Source organism: Bombina bombina, chromosome 7 (genome assembly GCF_027579735.1).
Source record: "Bombina bombina isolate aBomBom1 chromosome 7, aBomBom1.pri, whole genome shotgun sequence".
NCBI classification, from domain to species: Eukaryota; Metazoa; Chordata; class Amphibia; order Anura; family Bombinatoridae; genus Bombina; species Bombina bombina.
The window spans coordinates 10827084-10852941 of NC_069505.1; the positions used below are offsets into that span (position 1 = coordinate 10827084).

Below are 25858 nucleotides of genomic sequence, written 5' to 3' on the forward strand. Positions count from 1 at the left end.
CCTTACCTGCTGCTAATACCTCTTCCTATACACCCAGCACCTACTAACCTTACCTGCTGCTAATACCTCTTCCTATACATCCAGCACCTACTGACCTTACCTGCTCCTAATACCTCTTCCTATACATCCAGCACCTACTGACCTTACCTGCTGCTAATATCTCTTCCCATACACCCAGAATCTGCTGACCTTACCTGCTGCTAATACCTCTTCGTATACACCCAGTACCTACTGACCTTACTTGCTGCTAATACCTCTTCCTATACACCCAGCATCCTACTGACCTTACCTGCTGCTAATACCTATTCCTATACACCCAGCACCTACTAAACTTACCTGCTGCTAATACCTCTTCCTATACACCCAGCACCTACTGACCTTACCTGCTACTAATATCTCTTCCCATACACCCAGCATCTGCTGACCTTACCTGCTGCTAATACCTCTTCCTATACACCCAGCACCTACTGACCTTACCTGCTGCTAATACCTCTTCCTATACACCCAGCACCTACTGACCTTACCTGCTACTAATATCTCTTCCCATACACCCAGCATCTGCTGACCTTACCTGCTGCTAATACCTCTTCCTATACACCCAGCACCTACTGACCTTACCTGCTGATAATACCTCTTCCTATACACCCAGCACCTACTGACCTTACCTGCTGCTAATACCTCCTCCTATACACCCAGCACCTACTGACCTTACCTACTGCTAATACCTCTTCCTATACACCCAGTCAGTAGGTGCTGGGTGTATAGGAAGAGGTATTAGCAGCAGGTAAGGTCAGTAGGTGCTGGGTGTATAGGAAGACGTATTAGCAGCAGGTAAGGTCAGTAGGTGCTGGGTGTATAGGAAGAGCTATTAGCAGCAGGTAAGGTCAGTAGGTGCTGAGTGTATAGGAAGAGGTATTAGCAGCAGGTAAGGTCAGTAGGTGCTGGGTGTATAGGAAGAGATATTAGCAGCAGGTAAGGTCAGTAGGTGCTGGGTGTATAGGAAGAGGTATTAGCAGCAGGTAAGGTCAGTAGGTGCTGGGTGTATAGGAAGAGGTATTAGCAGTAAGTAAGGTCAGTAGGTGCTGGGTGTATAGGAAGAGGTATTAGCAGCAGGTAAGGTCAGTAGGTGCTGTGTGTATAGGAAGAGGTATTAGCAGCAGGTAAGGTCAGTAGGTGCTGGGTGTATAGGAAGAGTTATTAGCAGCAGGTAAGGTCAGTAGGTGCTGGGTGTATAGGAAGAGGTATTAGCAGCAGGTAAGGTCAGTAAGTGCTGGGTGTATAGGAAGAGGTATTAGCAGCAGGTAAGGTCAGTAGGTGCTGGGTGTATAGGAAGAGGTATTAGCAGCAGGTAAGGTCAGTAGGTGCTGGGTGTATAGGAAGAGGTATTAGCAGCAGGTAAGGTCAGTAGGTGCTGGGTGTATAGGAAGAGGTATTAGTAGCAGGTAAGGTCAGTAGGTGCTGGGTGTATAGGAAGAGTTATTAGCAGCAGGTAAGGTCAGTAGGTGCGGTGTTTATAGGAAGAGATATTAGCAGTATCTAAGGTCAGTAGATGCTGGATTTATAGGGAGGGGTATTAGCAGCAGGTAAAGTGTTGTACTTAAGTCACTTTACAAATCACTAGTCAGGACTCATCTTGTGTATTGTGTACAGGTCTGGTGACCATATCTCTAGAAGGATATAAAGTAACCGTACACAAAAGGCTAAAAAAACTGGTACATGGTGTAAACAATAAAACCCCCATGTTATCCTGCATTAAATTAGAATTACTACCAGCTAAATTATCTGGCTAAATTATGTATGTTCGAGAAAATATCAGACTTACCCCACCCAAACCCAATTATCCCCAGGATTATATTTGTAAAAAAAGATAATAAAATAGTCCTTTACTACTTAGTTTATGCTTTAATTAATTATTTTTATTCTTTCCTATAGGTTTACAATCTTTTCCCAACACGTCATAGTAAAGAATATGACTACAGAATTCGGGACCCAGAGAATCATTGTTTTCAGTGGTTTCATCATTTCCCCAGGAATAAGGAAGATGTGTATAGCTTATTTGAGGTATGCGCGCTCATTAGGGTTTTGTAACATTCATTAAAGTAATCAAATTTTAACACAATTTGTTTGTTTCGAATTTTGAATGTTTGTACAACATCCTAACATTATTTTAATGTAATGGTGTTTATAACGCTCTCTTTAAATTAATATATTTTAAGTATGTAATATTTGAAATAGAAAAATCAAAATCAATATATTTGTATCTATTATGTATCAATTTACTAAATTCCCTACCACTTGAACTATTGAACTTCTGAATAGTATTTGTTAAATTGAATGTTACATTCAAAATTTTGATCTAAGTATGAACATTTGAAAACTGAAGTAACATTCAAAAAAAGTGGAATTAGCATTTACCGAATTTTAGTGGCTTTTTCTTCTTTTCAACAATCTCTTGTCCAAAATAAATGTCCACAGGACCATTTGTTCTATCAAGCGAATTGCACTTTCACCACATTCGCTCATCAGTAGTGCTCATTACATTGAATAATTTAGACACTGAATTCAAGATGCTACATAAGCTGAAATAGCAAATACAATATATAATGGTCTTGATTAAATGAAAACAACTTATTAAAACTAATATCTTGCTTAGAAAACTTGCTGCAATATCTCAAGTCAAACATTAAAAAAATTCATAATGATTTGCTCCTGTTCTTCATCACTGAGTTGCGAGTTAATTTCCATTATAATCAATAGGGCCGCATTGTCTCACTTTCAGTTGCATAGAACGAGGTCCATTGTAAATGATACCGGCATCAGAGAAATGCATTGATAAAAAAAAAAAACTCTTCTATAAAGCTGTCCACTCTATAGAAATAGTATTCTATGGCGGCGGTGTTTTCAATAATGTACAACACTTATACAAACATTATGGTCAATTCTTTCCCAAATTATTGTTGGATTTCGGATAAACAGGATTGGCTGTTAAGTTTTTACTCAAAATGACCACAATCCTACCAAGTTCAACTCAACTGAGCTTGACAACTCCATCTAGATTATATCTCCATTTAGCAGAAAAGTTGCAAAGTGGCAAAGTTAACGTACGATAAAGACTGTCGGTCACCAACACAAGATGCAATACACTAAAGAAATACAATCTCCTCTCTCTCTGCATCTTCTCCGCACCGCGCAAGTAACACGGCCCTTGTCAGTGACTGATTCCTATATTAGGTTATTGAGGTTATATGAGTATGTGTGTGTTTTATAATGTACTGATAGGTATTTATTGGTATTTCTATCTATTGATTTCACAACTGTGTTATAGATAATTTTTCTTTATGGTTTTCCATTTTGTGTAATTGAAGCTGATGGCGTGTTTGGTTTATTGTTTCATTTGGTGTGCTTCAATCATCCTCAAAAAGGGCTGTAACTATTCCTGCCATGAGTGGCACCATCTTGTTTTTCAGGTCAAGCGCAGATCTGTGGCCGATATTGCTATCTTTTGTCAGATGTGAGTTATTGTTCAACCAGTGGGTGTTGAACAATTAACAAAGGGCCTTTAGCTCATTAATTGGATGTGTTAAATTTGTTGGCATCTTTAGTCAATAATTATTGTTCTCAGATGGAATGTGATTGCCGGAGTCGAAGCTGTCCATTCATCAAATGGGTGAATTCTCTGATATCCGCTTTGCTATGATATTTTCCAATACAGAAATTGTGCTATTGTTTTGATCGCTGATCTATTGTGCTATTGTTTTGATTCTGATCACTCTGATGTTGAAAAAGGTGTATTTGATGCTGTAAAACAGCTTATAAACACAATCAACAAGATTAGAACCCCCCCTTGTTACAAGAGCACCCTACTGAGCATGTCTAGGCTGAAGACAAGAGCCTCCTTACTGAGCATGTCTACGCTGAAGACAAAAACCTCCTTACTGAGCATATCTAGGAAGAAGACAAGAGCACCCTACTTAGCATGTCTAGGCTGAAGACAAGAGCACCCTACTTAGCATATCTAGGCTAAAGACAAGAGCACCCTACTTAGCATGTCTAGGCTAAAGACAAGAGCTCCCTACTTAGCATGTCTAGGCTAAAGACAAGAGCACCCTTACTGAGCATGTCTAGGCTGAGGATGAGAGCACCCTATTTTGAATGTCTAGGCTAAAGACAAGAGCACCCTACTTAGCATGTCTAGGCTAAAGACAAGGGCACCCTTACTGAGCATGTCTAAGCTGAAGACAAGAGCACCCTAGGTCCCTACTTAGCATGTCTATACTGAAGACAAGAGCCTCCTTACTGAGCATGTCTAGACTGAAGACAAGAGCCTCGTTACTGAGCATGTCTAGGCTAAAGACAAGGGCACCCTACTTACCATGTCTGGGCTAAAGACAAGAGCACCCTACTGAGCATGTCTAGGCTAAATACAAGAGCACCCTACTGAGCATGTCTAGGCTGAAGACAAGAGCATCCTTACTGAGCATGTCTAGGCTGAAGACAAGAGCACCCTACTTAGCATGTCTAGGCTGAAGACAAGATCACCCTTACTGAACATGTCTAGGCTGAGGACGAGAGCACCCTACTTAGCATGTCTAGGCTAAAGACAAGATCACCCTTACTGAACATGTCTAGGCTGAGGACGAGAGCACCCTACTTAGCATGTCTAGGCTAAAGACAAGAGCACCATACTGAGCATGTCTAGGCTGAAGACAAGAGCACCCTACTGAGAATGTCTAGGCTAAAGACAAGAGCAACCTACTGAGCATGTCTAGGCTAAAGACAAGAGCCTCCTTACTAAGCATGTCTAGGCTGAAGACAAGAGCACCCTACTGAGCATGTCTAGGCTAAAGACAAGAGAACCCTACTGAGCATGTCTACGCTAAAGACAAGAGCCTCCTTACTGAGCATGTCCAGGCTGAAGACAAGAGCTTCCGTACTTAGCATGTCTAGGCTAAAGACAAGAGCCTCCTTACTGAGCATGTCTAGGCTAAAGACAAGAGCACCCTATTGAGCATGTCTAGGCTAAAGACAAGAGCACCCTATTGAGCATGTCTAGGCTGAAGACAAGAGCACCCTATTGAGCATGTCTAGGCTAAAGACAAGAGCACCCTACTGAGCATGTCTAGGCTAAAGACAAGAGCATCCTACTGAGCATGTCTAGGCTAAAGACAAGAGCACCCTACTGAGCATGTCTAGGCTAAAGACAAGAGCACCCTACTGAGCATGTCTAGGCTAAAGACAAGAGCACCCTACTGAGCATGTCTAGGCTAAAGACAAGAGCACCCTACTGAGCATGTCTAGGCTACAGACAAGAGCACCCTACTGAGCATGTCTAGGCTAAAGACAAGAGCACCCTACTGAGCATGTCTAGGCTAAAGACAAGAGTACCCTACTGAGCATGTCTAGGCTAAAGACAAGGGCACCCTACTGAGCATGTCTAGGCTAAAGACAAGAGCACCCTACTGAGCATGTCTAGGCTGAAGACAAGAGCACCCTTACTGAGCATGTCTAGGCTGAAGACAAGAGCACCCTACTGAGCATGTCTAGGCTACAGACAAGAGCACCCTACTGAGCATGTCTAGGCTAAAGACAAGAGCACCCTACTGAGCATGTCTAGGCTAAAGACAAGAGCACCCTACTGAGCATGTCTAAGCTAAAGACAAGAGCCTCCTTTCTAAGCATGTCTAGGCTGAAGACAAGAGTACCCTACTGAGCATGTCTAGGCTAAAGACAAGGGCACCCTACTGAGCATGTCTAGGCTAAAGACAAGAGCACCCTACTGAGCATGTCTAGGCTGAAGACAAGAGCACCCTTACTGAGCATGTCTAGGCTGAAGACAAGAGCACCCTACTTAGCATGTCTAGGCTGAAGACAAGAGCACCCTTACTGAGCATGTCTAGGCTGAGGACAAGAGCACCCTACTTAGCATGTCTAGGATAAAGACAAGAGCACCCTACTGAGCATGTCTAGGCTAAAGACAAGTGTTTCTTAACGGTGTTTGTTTCTGCCTCTCCTCCTTGTGTAAAGCAAGTATCGCCGATATCGAAACCTAGACCACGCTCCTGCGTGTATGGGTTTCTTTCTCTCTGTCGGCTTGAAGTAACTCGGGCCCCTGTGATTTAGATTCTATTTTTCCCGGGCAGCTTCTTGAGAGAGGTGTTTGCGGTGCACGCTTCCAGCGTGTATGTGGGAACTCGGACTTAGAATACAAACGGCCATTTTGTTTTGAACTTCTTTCCCTCTGCTCCTTTCAAAGCGGGATAGGTACAGTTGATGTCCAGTTCATTCAGGTGTAGAAAACGCCTATGCGTTTTGCCAATAGGCTTTATCAAGACGGATATATGTCCTGATAAAGCCTATTGGCGAAACGCGTAGACGTTTTCTACACCTGAATGAACTGGACATCAACTGTACCTATCCCGCTTTGAAAGGAGCAGAGGGAAAGAAGTTCAAAAGAAAACGGCCTTTGTATTCTAAGTCCGAGTTCCCACATACCCGCTGGAAGCGTCCACCGCAAACACCTGTCTCAAGAAGCTGCCCGGGAAAAATAGAATCAAAATCACAGGGGCCAGAGTTACTTCCAGCTGACAGAGAGAAAGAAACCCATACACTCAGGAGCGTGGTCTAGGTTTCGATATCGGCGATACTTGCTTTACACAAGGAGGAGAGGCAGAAACAAACACCGGTAAGAAACTCTGTGATCCCATCAGACCCAGAAGTGTCAGAAGACCCGGTAAGCCCATACATAAATGTACACCGAACTATCATAAGTACAGCTAACTCTGCAAGTTTTAAATAACATCAAGAGACATTGCTACAACAAGTTAATTACTTTATTACAATTTATTGGATTGTGAAAACAGACATTGTTTCTTTATGATCAAAATAGCAACACCAAGAAAAAAGCCATAAATACTGCGGTAACAAATTATCAAGGTGGAATAAGATAAATTTAATGCTAGATTAAGGTGTAATTTCTTAGAAAGGATACTAGAGCGCTCATTTTATAAATAGTTTTAATACATATTGCATATTTTAACACATAGGGAGACGTCCCATGGTAAAACCCTTTTCATTATTTTTATCAATGTCTTTATGTTTTAAATAAATGTACTTTTGTTAAATTGTTTATCAGTCTCCAGATTATCTTATTCAGCTTCCAGCGCTCCTAAACTTTATATTGTTTTGTTATTTGTATATTTTTAACGGTAATCATAGGGAAGACTACCTGTAAGGGAGCTTTAAGATAGAACACTTGGCGCTGTTCCTTATATATCTATTTATAGGCTAAAGACAAGAGCACCCTACTGAGCATGTCTAGGTTAAAGACAAGAACACCCTACTGAGCATGTCTAGGCTGAATACAAGAGCACCCTACTTATCATGTCTAGGCTAAAGTCAAGAGCACCCTACTGAGCATGTCTAGGCTGAAGACAAGAGCCTCTTTACTGAGCATGTCTAGGCTGAGGACAAGAGCTTCCGTACTTAGCATGTCTAGGCTAAAGACAAGAGCCTCCTTACTGAGCATGTCTAGGCTAAAGACAAGAGCCTCCTTACTGAGCATCTCTAGGCTAAAGACAAGTGCACCCAACTTATCATGTCTAGGCTAAAGACAAGAGCACCCTACTGAGCATGTCTAGGCTGAAGACAAGAGCCTCTTTACTGAGCATATCTAGGCTGAAGACAAGAGCCTCCTTACTGAGCATGTCTAGTCTGAAGACAAGAGCTTCCGTACTTAGCTTGTCTATGCTAAAGACAAGAGCCTCCTTTCTGAGCATGTCTAGGCTAAAGACAAGAGCCTCCTTACTGAGCATGTCTAGGCTAAAGATAAGCACACCCTACTTAGCATGTCTAGGCTAAAGACAAGAGCACCTTACTGAGCATATCTAGGCTAAAGACAAGAGCACCCTACTGAGCATGTCTAGGCTGAAGACAAGAGCCTCTTTACTGACCATGTCTAGGCTGAAGACTAGAGCCTCCTTACTGAGCATGTCTAGGCTGAAGACAAGAGCTTCCGTACTTAGCATGTCTAGGCTAAAGACAAGAGCCTCCTTACTGAGCATGTCTAGGCTAAAGACAAGAGCCTCCTTACTGAGCATGTCTAGGCTAAAGACAAGCGCACCCTACTTATCATGTCTAGGCTAAAGACAAGAGCACCCTACTGAGCATGTCTAGGCTGAAGACAAGAGCCTCTTTACTAAGCATGTCTAGGCTGAAGACAAGAGCCTCCTTACTGAGCATGTCTAGGCTGAAGACAAGAGCTTCCATACTTAGCATGTCTATGCTAAAGACAAGAGCCTCCTTACTGAGCATGTCTAGGCTAAAGACAAGAGCCTCCTTACTGAGCATGTCTAGGCTAAATACAAGAGCACCCTACTGAGCATATCTAGGCAAAAGAAATGAGCACCCTACTGAGCATGTCTAGGCTGAAGACAAGAGCACCCTACTTAGCATGTCTAGGCTAAAGACAAGAGCACCCTATTGAGCATGTCTAGGCTAAAGACAAGAGCACCCTACTGAGCATGTCTAGGCTAAAGAGCAGAGCACCTTACTGAGCGTGTCTAGGCTAAAGACAAGAGCATCCTACTGAGCATGTCTAGGCTAAAGAGAAGAGCACCCTACTGAGCATGTCTAGGCTAAAGAGCAGAGCACCTTACTGAGCGTGTCTAGGCTAAAGACAAGAGCACCCTACTGAGCATGTCTAGGCTAAAGAGCAGAGCACCTTACTGAGCGTGTCTAGGCTGAAGACAAGAGCACCCTACTTAGCATGTCTAGGCTTAATCCAAGAGCACCCTACTGAGCATGTCTAGGCTAAAGACAAGAGCATCCTACTGAGCATGTCTAGGCTAAAGACAAGAGCACCCTACTGAGCATGTCTAGGCTAAAGACAAGAGCACCCTGCTGAGCATGTCTAGGCTAAAGACAAGAGCACCCTACTGAGCATGTCTAGGCTAAAGACAAGAGCACCCTACTGAGTATGTCTAGGCTAAAGACAAGAGCACCCTACTGAGCATGTCTAGGCTAAAGACAAGAGCCTCCTTTCTAAGCATGTCTAGGCTAAAGACAAGAGCACCCTACTTAGCATGTCTAGGCTAAAGACAAGAGCACCCTACTGAGCATGTCTAGGCGAAAGACAAGAGCACCCTACGGAGCATGTATAGGCTAAAGACATGTCTAGGCTAAAGAGCACCCTACTTAGCATGTCTAGGCTAAAGACAGGAGCCTCCTTACTGAGCATGTCTAGGCTAAAGACAAGAACACCCTACTGAGCATGTCTAGGCTAAAGACAAGAGCCCCCTACTGAGCATGTCTAGGCTAAAGACAAGAGCACCCTACTGAGCATGTCTAGGCTAAAGACAAGAGCACCCTACTGAGCATGTCTAGGCTGAAAAGAAGAGCACCCTACTTAGCATGTCTAGGCTAAAGACAAGAGCACCCTACTGAACATGTCTTGGCTAAAGACAAGAGCACCCTACTGAGCATGTCTAGGCTAAAGACAAGAGCATCCTACTGAGCATGTCTAGGCTAAAGACAAGAGCACCCTACTGAGCATGTCTAGGCTGAAGACAAGAGCACCCTACAGAGCATGTCTAGGCTGAAGACAAGAGCCTCCTTACTGAGCATGTCTAGGCTAAAGACAAGAGCACCCTACTGAGCATGTCTAGGCTGAAGACAAGAGCCTCCTTACTGAGCATGTCTAGGCTTAAGACAAGAGCCTCCTTACTGAGCATGTCTAGGCTGAAGACAAGAGCACCCTACTGAGCATGTCTAGGCTAAAGACAAGAGCACCCTACTTATCATGTCTAGGCTAAAGACAAGAGCCTCCTTACTGAGCATGTCTAGGCTAAAGACAAGAGCACCCTACTGAGCATGTCTAGGCTAAAGACAAGAGCACCCTATTTATCATGTCTAGGCTAAAGACAAGAGCACCCTACTAAGCATGTCTAGGCTGAAGACAAGAGCCTCTTTACTGAGCATGTCTAGGCTGAAGACAAGAGCCTCCTTACTGAGCATGTCTAGGATAAAGACAAGAGCCTCCTTACTGAGCACGTCTAGCCTGAAGACAAGAGCACCCTACTTATCATGTCTAGGCAAAAGACAAGAGCACCCTACTGAGCATGTCTAGACTAATGACAAGAGCACCCTATTGAGCATGTCTAGGCTAAGGACAAGAGCACCCTACTGAGCATGTCTAGGCTATAGACAAGAGCCTCCTTACTGAGCATGTCTAGGCTAAAGACAAGAGCACCCTACTGAGCATGTCTAGGCTAAAGGCAAGAGCACCCTACTGAGCATGTCTAGGCTAAAGACAAGAGCACCCTACTGAGCATGTCTAGGCTTACTACAAGAGCCTCCTTACTGAGCATGTCTAGGCTTAAGACAAGAGCACCCTACTGAGCATGTCTAGGCTGAGGACAAGAGCACCCTACTGAGCTTGTCTAGGCTTAAGTCAAAAGCCTCCTTACTGAGCATGTCTAAGCTGAAGACAAGAGCCTCCTTACTGAGCATGTCTAGGCTAAAGACAAGAGCACCCTACTGAGCATGTCTAGGCTAAAGACAAGAGCCTCCTTACTGAGCATGTCTAGGCTAAAGACAAGCGCACCCTACTTATCATGTCTAGGCTAAAGACAAGAGCACCCTACTGAGCATGTCTAGGCTGAGGACAAGAGCCTCTTTACTAAGCATGTCTAGGCTGAAAACAAGAGCCTCCTTACTGAGCATGTCTAGGCTGAAGACAAGAGCTTCCGTACTTAGCATGTCTATGCTAAAGACAAGAGCCTCCTTACTGAGCATGTCTAGGCTAAAGACAAGAGCCTCCTTACTGAGCATGTCTAGGCTAAATACAAGAGCACCCTACTGAGCATATCTAGGCAAAAGAAATGAGCACCCTACTGAGCATGTCTAGGCTAAAGACAAGAGCACCCTACTGAGCATGTCTATGCTAAAGACAAAAGCCTCCATACTGAGCATGTCTAGGCTGAAGACAAGAGCACCCTACTTAGCATGTCTAGGCTAAAGACAAGAGCACCCTACTGAGCATGTCTATGCTAAAGACAAGAGCCTCCATACTGAGCATGTCTAGGCTGAAGACAAGAGCACCCTACTTAGCATGTCTAGGCTAAAGACAAGAGCACACTACTGAGCATGTCTAGGCTAAAGACAAGAGCATCCTACTGAGCATGTCTAGGCTAAAGACAAGAGCACCCTACTGAGCATGTCTAGGCTAAAGACAAGAGCACCCTGCTGAGCATGTCTAGGCTAAAGACAAGAGCACCCTACTGAGCATGTCTAGGCTAAAGACAAGAGCACCCTACTGAGCATGTCTAGGCTAAAGACAAGAGCCTCCTTTCTAAGCATGACTAGGCTAAAGACAAGAGCACCCTACTTAGCATGTCTAGGCTAAAGACAGGAGCCTCCTTACTGAGCATGTCTAGGCTAAAGACAAGAACACCCTACTGAGCATGTCTAGGCTAAAGACAAGAGCCCCCTACTGAGCATGTCTAGGCTAAAGACAAGAGCACCCTACTGAGCATGTCTAGGCTAAAGACAAGAGCACCCTACTGAGCATGTCTAGGCTGAAAAGAAGAGCACCCTACTTAGCATGTCTAGGCTAAAGACAAGAGCACCCTACTGAACATGTCTTGGCTAAAGACAAGAGCACCCTACTGAGCATGTCTAGGCTAAAGACAAGAGCATCCTACTGAGCATGTCTAGGCTAAAGACAAGAGCACCCTACTGAGCATGTCTAGGCTGAAGACAAGAGCACCCTACAGAGCATGTCTAGGCTGAAGACAAGAGCCTCCTTACTGAGCATGTCTAGGCTAAAGACAAGAGCACCCTACTGAGCATGTCTAGGCTGAAGACAAGAGCCTCCTTACTGAGCATGTCTAGGCTTAAGACAAGAGCCTCCTTACTGAGCATGTCTAGGCTGAAGACAAGAGCACCCTACTTATCATGTCTAGGCTAAAGACAAGAGCACCCTACTGAGCATGTCTAGGCTGAAGACAAGAGCCTCTTTACTGAGCATGTCTAGGCTGAAGACAAGAGCCTCCTTACTGAGCATGTCTAGGATAAAGACAAGAGCCTCCTTACTGAGCACGTCTAGCCTGAAGACAAGAGCACCCTACTTATCATGTCTAGGCAAAAGACAAGAGCACCCTACTGAGCATGTCTAGGCTAAAGACAAGAGCACCCTACTGAGCATGTCTAGGCTATAGACAAGAGCCTCCTTACTGAGCATGTCTAGGCTAAAGACAAGAGCACCCTACTGAGCATGTCTAGGCTAAAGACAAGAGCACCCTACTGAGCATGTCTAGGCTTAAGACAAGAGCACCCTACTGAGCATGTCTAGGCTGAGGACAAGAGCACCCTACTGAGCTTGTCTAGGTTTAAGTCAAAAGCCTCCTTACTGAGCATGTCTAAGCTGAAGACAAGAGCCTCCTTACTGAGCATGTCTAGGCTAAAGACAAAAGCACCCTACTGAGCATGTCTTGGATATAGACAAGAGCACCCTACTGAGCATGTCTAGGCTAAAGACAAGAGCACCCTACTGAGCATGTCTAGGCTAAAGACAAGAACCTCCTTACTGAGCATGTCTAGGCTGAAGACAAGAGCCTCCTTACTGAGCATGTCTAGGCTGAAGACAAGAGCACCCTACTGAGCATGTCTAGGCTGAGGACAAGAGCACCCTACTGAGCTTGTCTAGGCTAAAGATAAAAGCCTCCTTAATGAGCATGTCTAGGCTAAAGACAAGAGCACCCTACTGAGCATGTCTAGGCTATAGACAAGAGCACCCTACTGAGCATGTCTAGGCTAAAGACAAGCGCACCCTACTGAGCATGTCTAGGCTAAAGACAAGAGCCTCCTTACTGAGCATGTCTAGGCTGAAGACAAGAGCCTCCTTACTTAGCATGTCTAGGCTGAAGACAAGAGCACCCTACTGAGCATGTCTAGGCTAAAGACAAGAGCCTCCTTACTGAGCATGTCTAGGCTAAAGACAAGAGCACCCTACTGAGCATGTCTAGGCTAAAGACAAGAGCACCCTACTGAGCATGTCTAGGCTAGAGAGAAGAGCACCCTTACTGAGCATGTCTAGGCTAAAGACAAGGGCACCCTACTGAGCATGTCTAGGCTATAGACAAGAGCACCTTACTGAGCATGTCTAGGCTAAAGACAAGAGCCTCCTTACTGAGCATGTCTAGGCTAAAGACAAGAGCACCCTACTGAGCATGTCTAGGCTAAAGACAAGAGCACCCTACTGAGCATGTCTAGGCTAAAGACAAGAGCACCCTACTGAGCATGTCTAGGCTAAAGACAAGAGCACCCTTACTGAGTTTGTCTAGGCTAAAGACAAGAGCGCCCTACTGAGCATGTCTAGGCTAAAGACAAGAGCCTCCTTGCTGAGCATGTCTAGGCTAAAGGCAAGAGCACCCTACTGAGCATGTCTAGGCTAAAGACAAGAGCCTCCTTACTGAGCATGTCTAGGCTAAAGACAAGAGCCTCCTTACTGAGCATGTCTAGGCTGAAGACAAGAGCACCCTACTGAGCATGTCTAGGCTAAAGACAAGAGCCTCCTTACTGACCATGTCTAGGCTAAAGACAAGAGCACCCTACTGAGCATGTCTAGGCTAAAGACAAGAGCCTCCATACTGAGCATGTTTAGGCTAAAGACAAGAGCACCTTACTGAACATGTCTAGGCTTAAGACAAGAGCACCCTACTGAGCATGTCTAGGCTAAAGACAAGAGCCTCCTTACTGAGCATGTCTATTCTGAAGACAAGAGCCTCCTTACTGAGCATGTCTAGGCTTAATCCAAGAGCACGCTACTAAGCATGTCTAGGCTAAAGACAAGAGCCTCCTTACTGAGCATGTCTAGGCTAGAGACAAGAGCACCCTACTGAGCATGTCTAGGCTAAAGACAAGAGCACCCTTCTGAGCATGTCTAGGCTAAAGAAAAGAGCCTCCTTACTAAGCATGTCTAGGCTAAAGACAAGAGCACCCTACTGAGCATGTCTAGGCTAAAGACAAGGGCACCCTACTGAACATGTCTAGGCTGAAGACAAGAGCCTCCTTATTGAGCATGTCTAGGCTGAATCCAAGAGCCTCCTTACTGAACATGTCTAGGCTAAAGACAAGAGCACCCTACTGAGCATGTCTAGGCTATAGACAAGAGCCTCCTTACTGAGCATGTCTAGGCTAAAGACAAGAGCCTCCTTACTGAGCATGTCTAGGCTAAAGACAAGAGCCTCCTTACTAAACATGTCTAGGCTAAAGATAAGAACCTCCTTACTGAGCATGTCTAGGCTGAAGACAAGAGCCTCCTTACTGAGCATGTCTATGCTAAAGACAAGAACACCCTACTGAGCATGTCTAGGCTATAAACAAGAGCCTCCTTACTGAGCATGTCTAGGCTAAAGACAAGAACCTCCTTACTGAGCATGTCTAGGCTAAAGACAAGAACCTCCTTACTGAGCATGTCTAGGCTAAAGACAAGAACTTCCTTACTGAGCATGTCTAGGCTAAAGACAAGAGCCTCCTTACTGAGCATGTCTAGGCTAAAGACAAGAGCCTCCTTACTGAGCATGTCTAGGCTAAAGACAAGAGCCTCCTTACTGAGCATGTCTAGGCTAAAGACAAGAGCCTCCTTACTGAGCATGTCTAGGCTAAAGAGAAGAGCACCCTACTGAGCATGTCTAGGCTAAAGACAAGAGCCTCCTTACTGAGCATGTCTAGGCTAAAGACAAGAGCCTCCTTACTGAGCATGTCTAGGCTAAAGAGAAGAGCACCCTACTGAGCATGTCTAGGCTAAAGACAAGAGCCTCCTTACTGAGCATGTCTAGGCTAAAGACAAGAGCCTCCTTACTGAGCATGTCTAGGCTAAAGAGAAGAGCACCTTACTGAGCATGTCTAGGCTAAAGACAAGAACTTCCTTACTGAGCATGTCTAGGCTAAAGACAAGAGCCTCCTTACTGAGCATGTCTAGGCTAAAGACAAGAGCCTCCTTACTGAGCATGTCTAGGCTAAAGACAAGAGCCTCCTTACTGAGCATGTCTAGGCTAAAGACAAGAGCCTCCTTACTGAGCATGTCTAGGCTAAAGACAAGAGCACCCTACTGAGCATGTCTAGGCTAAAGACAAGAGCCTCCTTACTGAGCATGTCTAGGCTAAAGAGAAGAGCACCCTACTGAGCATGTCTAGGCTAAAGACAAGAGCCTCCTTACTGAGCATGTCTAGGCTAAAGACAAGAGCCTCCTTACTGAGCATGTCTAGGCTAAAGAGAAGAGCCTCCTTACTGAGCATGTCTAGGCTAAAGACAAGAGCCTCCTTACTGAGCATGTCTAGGCTAAAGACAAGAGCACCTTACTGAGCATTTCTAGGCTAAAGAGAAGAGCACCCTACTGAGCATGTCTAGGCTAAAGAGAAGAGCACCTTACTGAGCATGTCTAGGCTAAAGAGCAGAGCACCTTACTGAGCGTGTCTAGGCTAAAGACAAGAGCACCTTATTGAGCATGTCTAGGCTAAAGAGAAGAGCACCCTACTGAGCATGTCTAGGCTAAAGAGAAGAGCACCCTACTGAGCATGTCTAGGCTAAAGACAAGAGCCTCCTTACTGAGCATGTCTAGGCTATAGACAAGAGCCTCCTTACTGAGCATGTCTAGGCTAAAGACAAGAGCCTCCTTACTGAGCATGTCTAGGCTATAGACAAGAGCCTCCTTACTGAGCATGTCTAGGCTAAAGACAAGAGCCTCCTTACTGAGCATGTCTAGGCTATAGACAAGAGCCTCCTTACTGAGCATGTCTAGTCTAAAGACAAGAGCACCCTACTGAGCATGTCTAGGCTAAAGACAAGAGCCTCCTTACTGAGCATGTCTAGGCTAAAGACAAGAGCCTCCTTACTGAGCATGTCTAGGCTAAAGACAAGAGCCTCCTTACTGAGCATGTCTAGGCTATAGACAAGAGCCTCCTTACTGAGCATGTCTAGGCTAAAGAGAAGAGCACCCTACTGAGCATGTCTAGGCTAAAGAGAAGAGCACCCTACTGAGCATGTCTAGGCTAAAGAGAAGAGCACCCTACTGAGCATGTCTAGGCTAAAGACAAGAGCCTCCTTACTAAACATGTCTAGGCTAAAGACAAGAGCCTCCTTACTAAACATGTCTAGGCTAAAGAGAAGAGCACCCTACTGAGCATGTCTAGGCTAAAGAGAAGAGCACCCTACTGAGCATGTCTAGGCTAAAGAGAAGAGCACCCTACTGAGCATGTCTAGGCTAAAGAGAAAAGCACCCTACTGAGCATGTCTAGGCTAAATACAAGAGCACCCTACTGAGTATGTCTAGGCTAAAGACAAGAGCACCCCACTGAGCATGTCTAGGCTAAAGAGAAGAGCACCCTATTGAGCATGTCTAGGCTAAAGACAAGAGCCTCCTTACTGAGCATGTCTAGGCTAAAGAGAAGAGCACCTTACTGAGCATGTCTAGGCTAAAGACAAGAGCACCCTACTGAGCATGTCTAGGCTAAAGACAAGAACCTCCTTACTGAGCATGTCTAGGCTAAAGAGAAGAGCCTCCTTACTGAGCATGTCTAGGCTAAAGAGAAGAGCACCCTACTGAGCATGTCTAGGCTAAAGACAAGAGCACCCTACTGAGCATGTCTAGGCTAAAGACAAGAGCCTCCTTACTGAGCATGTCTAGGCTATAGACAAGAGCACCCTACTTAGCATGTCTAGGCTAAAGACAAGAGCCTCTCTACTGAGCATGTCTAGGCTAAAGAGAAGAGCACCCTACTGAGCATGTCTAGGCTAAAGACAAGAGCACCCTACTGAGCATGTCTAGGCTAAAGAGAAGAGCACCCTACTGAGCATGTCTAGGCTAAAGAGAAGAGCCTCCTTACTGAGCATGTCTAGGCTAAAGACAAGAGCACCCTACTGAGCATGTCTAGGCTAAAGAGAAGAGCCTCCTTACTGAGCATGTCTAGGCTATAGACAAGAGCCTCCTTACTGAGCATGTCTAGGCTAAAGAGAAGAGCACCCTACTGAGCATGTCTAGGCTAAAGACAAGAGCCTCCTTACTGAGCATGTCTAGGCTAAAGAGAAGAGCACCCTACTGAGCATGTCTAGGCTAAAGACAAGAGCACCCTACTGAGCATGTCTAGGCTAAAGACAAGAGCCTCCTTACTGAGCATGTCTAGGCTATAGACAAGAGCACCCTACTTAGCATGTCTAGGCTAAAGACAAGAGCCTCTGTACTGAGCATGTCTAGGCTAAAGAGAAGAGCACCCTACTGAGCATGTCTAGGCTAAAGACAAGAGCACCCTACTGAGCATGTCTAGGCTAAAGAGAAGAGCACCCTACTGAGCATGTCTAGGCTAAAGAGAAGAGCCTCCTTACTGAGCATGTCTAGGCTAAAGACAAGAGCACCCTACTGAGCATGTCTAGGCTAAAGAGAAGAGCCTCCTTACTGAGCATGTCTAGGCTATAGACAAGAGCCTCCTTACTGAGCATGTCTAGGCTAAAGAGAAGAGCACCCTACTGAGCATGTCTAGGCTAAAGACAAGAGCACCCTACTGAGCATGTCTAGGCTAAAGAGAAGAGCACCCTACTGAGCATGTCTAGGCTAAAGAGAAGAGCACCCTACTGAGCATGTCTAGGTTCATTCAAGGGTATGAAACTAATTTGCTAGGCATGAAATGGAAAATTGTTTTCTATTGCATGTTCTGTCTGAATCGTCAATGCTTAAAGGGACACCAAACCCAACATTTTTCTTTCATGATTCTGATAGAACATACAATTTTAAAAAAAAATTCCAATGTACTTCTATTATCAAAATGTCTTCCTTTTCTGTCTGTAACGCTATATGGCAGCAGTTTTGCAACAATGTTTTACATAAGCAAGAGCACTAGATGGGAGTAAGCACAATGATATCTACATGGCACACATGAACTAGAACTGTCTACCTGTAAAAACTATCAAAATGCACTGAGATAAGAGGAGGCCTTCAATGGTTTAGAAATTAGCATATGAGCCTACCTAGGTTTAGCTTTCAACTGAGAATACCAAGAGAACAAAGCAAATTTGATGATAAAAGTAAATTGGAAAGTTGTTAAAATTGCATGCCCTATCTGAGTCATGAAAGTGTAATTAGGACTTGACTGTCCCTTTAAACAACCACAGATTTACCCTAAAAATATTGTTTGATTTGTAGGCAACACAGATAAAAATAGTGACAAACTCTGAGATTAAGACACAGGTTAACTGTGACTATACGACATTTCCACCAAGGACAACAACAGTTGGTAAGAATATTATTTACCTGTCACAAAATACTAAGGTAAGGATTTATAAAAAAAAAAAAAAAAGTAATTACAACTTAATATTCATATGCACCATTACTACCTAGAGTTTGAGTTCAGAGGTCACATTAAACTCATTTTCATAGATGGCCACACCTACTTACCAGCTAAATCTGCAAATTTGTTTATATGGATGACCACACCCACTTAACTGCATATGTAAATTAATTAGCATGGTTGACCACGCCCTCTTATCATCTAGATTTTTAAAATTATTTTTACATGGGTGACCACATCTATTTATATTTGTGTGCACTGTAAATATTTCACATTCCAATGTTTTGCACATAGCAGAATATGTTCTACGTATGTATAAATAGATATTGCTATATAAATCTGTATATAGTTATACCTATATATAGTAATCTTTTTTATTTATTTATTTATATCCAACACAGTTATACAGTTTATACAACTGGAAAGAAAAAAGCAAAAAATAGTTTAGAGCCACTCTTTACAAGGCTGCTTTCAGTCACTAAAATAATAATATATGAATTCAGACTTAGTTCATAAATTACTTCACCCTGCAATGTGTTGGGGATTTCACATTTTTATACTCGAGAGAGGGGGGAGATAGGGAGGAGAAGAAAGAAAGGGAAAAAAAAAGCCACAAATCGCTTCCCCCCTCCTCACACACTGCAAACAGTCTTCAATATAATTAATGATGATCCAGTTAAAGCTCCGGGAATTCTTTATTTGCTAAAGCCAGGTCTAAAGTTTTTGTACCTCGAAAGGGTGAAATTATCAACAATTGAATTTCTTTAGGGAAGCTACTGATTACATTCCTCCATTTAATCAGGAAACAATTGATTTGTGCCTCAGAATTTATTGAGGTATCCATCTGTTCCATTATCAGTTGGTTTTTAAGTTTATGTCTAAGTTCTGTCAGGTTAGGGGCTTTAGCGGATTTCCAATATTTAAGAATCAGTAACCTACCAGTCATTATTACTGTATTTAAACGTAGTGTGTTTTTATGTAGGCCTTCTTTATGGATATCTATGAAGAAAATAATATGTTCGTCTTTAAATTGAAACTGAATATTATTAATTTTATTCATCCAGTAATTAATCTTGTACCAGAATTTCCTAACCTTAGGACAGTGCCAGAAGTAATGTATTAGGTCTGCTTTAAACCGTCTGCATTTAGGGCAAGAAGTGCCTAGACTATCCCACGATGCTTTCATATGAGGTGTAATATACGTGTGATTAATAATTTTCGTGTGTGATTCTCTCCACGTAGTGGCAAATGTTGATGCATCTGCTCTCCTATAACTTTTATATATAGTGTCAACCGAGACCTTCCACCATTCTGCGATTTTTTTTACATTGTCAGAACCTTTCCTGTTCATAGCTATTTTGTATAGTGTGGTTATATTATATGTCCCTGCTTTATAAAGCATTATTGCAGGATCCAACACTTCTGTTATTGGGGCCTCCTGCAGCTATATATAGTAATCTGTACGGAATTTTGTGGCGCTATAGAAATAAATGATAATAATAATAATAATATATATGTATTAACAGGGGTTAAAAAAATGTGCTTTCTCTCTTATAACTTAAAATTGCTGCTCTATCTGAATAATAAAAGAAAAAAATGAATTTTATTTCCCTTTAAGGCTGGGTCCCCGCAAAGGTGAGACGCGCAGGAATGCAGCACAGATACTACAGGCTGCATGGCAGCTCAGCACTCCAAACATAACAGAAAAGGACACAAGCCATTAGTTCAACAATGTATCCACCATTACACACGGCTCTCCGTTTTAGAGCACCAGCACTGTTCAATCTATGTGCAATACACATTAGCCCACTTTATATCATATAAATCAATATATCAATAAGTGCGACCTCACCGGTACCTCTTTGTGGGGAAGCAGCTCAGTCTAGCAGTTTTGGCGACCTCTCCGTCCGTGCCCATGCTCTAACCTCACTGCCGGTCACTTCATCGGTCATGTGCCGCCGCTCACAGCATAACGCTGTCTCTTTTAGGCTATAGAAACTCCAAATAACATCACATGGAGCCGCAGTACTTTTACATCCACACATATAAAGCCCAGCTTGGTTAGTTGACTAAGCTGGTTTTTTATAGGAGTCTCATTTCCATGGATGTTTTTTACAGACTTTTAGAATAAAAGTTATATTTGAAGAAGGACCGCGGCTCTGTGTGTTGTTTGCTGCTTAGCGCTCCACCCACCTCTGACTTCATGACAGAAGCCCAAATAATTTTAACAAACCTACAAATAATAAATAAATAATAAAGTATTAAAATCTTCTTGTGGTAGCATTTCTCAAGTCGCCCCAGCAAATTTTGTAGTTGTCTCCGACCACTGGTCGACTGGGTTTTTCAGCCCCTGGGTATAAATATATGTTGTACGTAAATACCATTTTATATATATACACAGAAATATGTATTTATCAATAAATAGAACATAGTCTGCTTTGAGAAGAACATTGGAAGGTGAAACATTCATATTTTCATGTCGGGTAAGCGCACTTTAGAATATGCGATCAGGTTTGCATGCTAGTAGGGTGTTTTTTTCGCACTTTTTGGCTCCATTGACTTCTATAGGGGAATAGGTTATCGCACTCAATATTGTAATTTAATCTTTTTACGCTCGTGGGGTTAGCGTGCATGTGAAAACTGTTTACTTTTTCGCAAAAAGCCGTTAACACTCGAGCGAGAGCATTAAATAATGCTCCATTTGTAATCAGGCCCTTAATGTATTTACTGTGTGGTGGGCGCAAGTGGTTCTCTAATACACTAAAATAGCATACGTCACATACACAGTACTTCTCATATAAAAAGGGAAACACCCACTTTTAATGGCAATAATAATGGCAAACACTTGTCTTATAGGTGACGTTTGGCGTGCCCTGGGTCCTAAAACTGACCGTAGCACCCCAGAAATTAGAGGCACTAAAGTAGAATAGATGCCTTTTTTGAAAGAGAAGAGGCATCTTATTAAATGTTGGGTATCAGTTGATTACCATGGCAACACCGATCACCTGCTAGAACCATAGGCAAATATAACAAAACTAGGGTCCGTCTCCCAAGCAAATTCAGACAGCAGCAATCCAAATCTTAAAATGAGTCGCCCTGTGTTCTTCCAGCTGATTGGTCCATTAATAAATAAATAATGCACAGTACTGGTCCCATTCTGGGGGTTCTGGGGATCTTTATCAACCCCACCATAGAAGGATATCATAAGACTGGAATTGCTTAGAAAAAGAAAAAAATCACCTGAGCTTCTGTACAAAAGTTTCTTGGTTTTCTCCCATCAGTTCCTGGAGCCATAGCTGGAGTTGAGTAAGTATGGCTGAAACGCGTTGCTCACTTGGCTAAGAAAACTTTTTGTATAGCATATAATTTTATTATTCCCTACTTATTTCTAATGCCCTTGCACACGCACACGCTTGCTTATTTGACTTTTTGTACTCTCTCTGCCCTTGTACATTTGATGGCTACTTATAGAAATATAGAAATAGTGAAGTTCCTATAACATCTGTATTTAATGAACTGCTTTAGATTTCATGTGGATTTTATAATAAGTTATTTTTTTTGTTTTTTGAGTCAGAGCATGCACAGATTGGTGGCTGATATGTGTTACTGGCCAACGTGTGGGAATTGAGCATTTATCAAGAGCCTTTCACAGTTGACTATATCTATTTTGTTGCTGATATTTAGTTGACAATTCGTGGTAGGGTTAAGGTTGATGTTGTATGTGCATCGCATGGGTATATATATATATATATATATATATATATTTTCAGGCAATACAGATAAAAATATTGACAAACTCTGACATTAAGTCCCCTGTTATTTGCAATTGTGTAAATCATCCTGCATTGCTATCTGGAATTATATCTACAGGTAAGGTTTTATTTTTGCGTATTTACAAACTACCATGGTAATTTAATTTGCTAATTAAAAACTCCTTCAAATGGCTTAAATATGTAATCAAGGTTCATGGAACACACCCTCTCTGCTCCCAATGAGTATACTGCAGTGATTGGAGGATACCTATGTATACCTGTTTCTGATTGGTTTACCAGCTATATCCACACCTGCAGTAGCATAGGAACAAAGCTTTGACTTTGCATTTAACACTTTTGTAGTGGTCAAACACAATTAATTCAATGTTAATAATTTCATATCGATTTGAGTCATTTTCTAATTATCATACTTAAAAGTCGAAACACTTTGTTGTAAATAAATTAATCAGAAATGTAATTAATATTTACAAGTTTCACCAATATGATTTTTACTATGTAACTATTTTTTTATATGAACCAATTTGTTGCTGAGCCATTTTCAAACCCTTCTGCTGGAAGCACTAGCTTTTAAACAGGAATTTCAGTGCTTTTTCTTTAAAGGTAACCACACAAGTTATATGTTGTTTTTATTCATAGCAGGCAAAGCACTTTTTAAAAACAACTTTAGTTTGCAGGAATGGGAAATTTGAGAAAACACCACCAAATGAAAAAAAGCAACATTAATTGAGAGAAACAAGGATCTATGAGTCTTAACATGAACAACAGAACAAAGTGAGGCTAGCAATCGCAGCCATGTGACTCTTACTATAACAACCACATGACAGTAATAAGGACAATCATTGGTGGAACCTCACTCATTCAAATGGCGGAGCGTCTATGTCTGTAGTGAGGGAGTGATAAAGACCTCTTTAGATGATCGCCGTTGCCGTACGTCTCATTGATACAATAATCACCTGACAGCCGGACTCACACATGAAAACTAATTTCAAACATAAGGATTGCTGCTTTCATTGAGGGGTCTGAAGTCCCTTGATGTATAAAGGACAGTGATGGGGATACTCCACCCCCTTATGCCTATGGTATTATCAGGTGATCACTGTTGCTATGGGGATCAGCTGAGAGCTACCAAAATGTGTAACCACTTATTTGTCAAAAGAGGGGTCACTTGCCTTATTTTAGTGCTCATATTGTGATGCACCATAAAAGGCACCTAGAAACATAGATTGTGACAGCAAATAGGCCCATCAAGTCTGCCTCATATAAAAGGTATAAGCTTATCATGAATAATAGCTTTATGCTTATCCCAGGCATTAATTACTATGCAGGAATGCATTATGCTTATCTCAAGCATTCATTAGTATGTAGGATATCCTTATGCTTATCTCAGGCATTAATTAGTATGTAGGATAGCCTTATACTTATACCAGGCATTAATTAGTACTTAGTATAGCCTTGTGCTTATGCCAGGTATTAATTAGTCTGAAGCATAGCCTTATACTTATCCCAGGCATTAATTAGTACATAGGGTAGCCTTATGCTTATCCCAAGCATTATTTAGTATGTAGGATAGCCTTATGCTTATCCCAGACATTTAGTACGTGGGATAGCCTTATACTTATCCCAAGCATTAATTAGTATTTAGGATAGCCTTATACTTATCCGAGGCATTCATTAGTATGTAGTATAGCCTTATGCTTGTCCCAAGCATTAATTAGTACTTAGGATAGCCTATGCTTATCCCAGGCATTAATTAGTACGTAGGTGTCAGGGTGCCAGGAATCAGACTGAGACGAGAAGTGCAAAAATAATCACACCTTTATTAATAGCAAAAAATAATAAAAAGTCCACAAGTCAAATAACAAGCCAGGAGTCAAAACCAGAGCTGGTAGTCAGATGAGCCGAGTCAGGAGCCAAAGCGAATAGTCAGACGAGCCGGAATCAGGAACAAGGAAAACAGCAGAGTCAGGAACAAGCCAGGGATCAGGAACCAGGAAGAACGTCAGACAGCCAGGTAATACACAGGAACTCTCACAAACAGGTCTGAGACAACGCAAAGGCAAAGCATACTGAACAGAGGCCCTTTAAATAATAACAATTCTGAGACTGCATCCTGTCTCACATGGATGATGCACACCAGTCTGGCCATAAAAGGAAGTGCAGGATATGAGCAGCATCCCCCACAATGCACCATAGTCAGGAAGAGAAGTGCGTAAAATGGCTGCCAGCAGCACATGGCAAACACAACAGGGAGAAAACCCTGACAGTACCCTCCCCTCAACGACCCCTCCCCCGTGGGAGGACAAAAGACTTATTCTGTGCACAAACTGAACAGCAGGTTACATACGCAGCAACATCAGAATGAAGACCTGGCCACCAGAATTGTCGAGTGACAGACCAAATCATTTGGTTCTTGCCTGGGTGACCTGCGGCTTTAGGATAGTGGTAAGTGTGCAAAAGTTTAGTTCGAAGATTCTCAGGAACAAAACACTTACCACTAGGTTTCTCAGGAGGTGCATTGGTTTGTGCAGCCAGGATCTCCTCCCCAAAGGGAGAAGTCAAATTAGTACGTATGGTAGCAAAAATATGGTCAGGAGGTATAACAGAAGTAGGTACAGACTCCTCCTTGGACAGAGGCGAAAATTGTCGAGAGAGGGCATCAGCCCTAACATTCTTACTACCAGGCAGGTAGGAGACCACATAATTAAACCAAGACAAAAATAGCGCCCCTCTGGCCTGTCGGGCGACAAACGTTTTGTTTCAGATAGATAAGTTAATTTCTTGTGGTCAGTAAGAATGAGCACTGGCACGCTAGTACCCTCGAGAAGTTGCCTCCATTCCTTAAGTGCCAAAATTATGGCCAGTAATTCCCTGTCACCAATTTCATAATTGCACTCCGCTGGAGACAATTTCTTAGAGAAGAAACCACACGGATGCAAGGAACCGTCAGGCGTAGGACGTTGAGACAAGAGGGCACCTACTCCAGTCTCGGACGCATCGACCTCCAGAATGAAAGGCAGGACAGGGTTAGGATGAGCCAGAACTGGAGCGGCAGCAAAGGCATTCTTAAGACTATCAAAGACATTAATGGTAGTAGGTGACCAAAGGAGTGGATCATTCTCTTTACGGGTCATGTCTGTGATAGGTTTGACCAAGGAAGAAAAGTTTTTAATAAAGTTTCTATAGTAATTGGCGAACCCCAAAAAACGTTGAATAGACCGAAGACCAACTGGGCGAGGCCATTGCAGAACTGCAGATAACTTGTCAGGATCCATGGAGAACCCTGCAACGGAGATAACATAACCTAGGAAAGTTACTTGAGTCTGATGGAACTCACATTTCTCGAGTTTACAAAACAGTCCGTTCTCGCGTAGTCTCTGAAGAACCCGTGTAACATCAGAACGATGAGCCTCAAGTGTGGGTGAGTGTATGAGGATGTCGTCCAAGTACACCACAACACACTGTTGCAACATATCTCGTAGGACATCATTAATAAATTCCTGAAAAACAGCAGGAGCATTACATAGGCCAAAGGGCATTACAAGATACTCATAATGCCCGCTCCTGGTGTTAAATGCTGTTTTCCATTCGTGGTCCTCCTTAATCCTAACAAGATTGTATGCTCCTCTCAAATCAAGTTTAGTAAAGACCGTAGCTCCCTTGAGGCGGTCAAAGAGTTCCGAAATAAGCGGAATAGGGTAAGCATTCTTAATGGTAAGACGATTAAGACCCCTATAATCGATACATGGT

General features: G+C 42.9%; 1 protein-coding gene across 1 annotated transcript in view; it reads left to right on the forward strand.

Moving 5' to 3' along the window:
• Positions 1-25858, forward strand: part of LOC128635707 (alpha-2-macroglobulin) — an 806957-nt gene that overhangs the window by 244523 nt on the left and 536576 nt on the right. Inside the window, exons 12-13 of the mRNA XM_053688833.1 lie at positions 1933-2061; positions 18194-18284. Of these exons, the coding sequence (XP_053544808.1) occupies positions 1933-2061; positions 18194-18284 (220 nt within the window). The remainder of the gene's footprint in view (positions 1-1932; positions 2062-18193; positions 18285-25858) is intronic.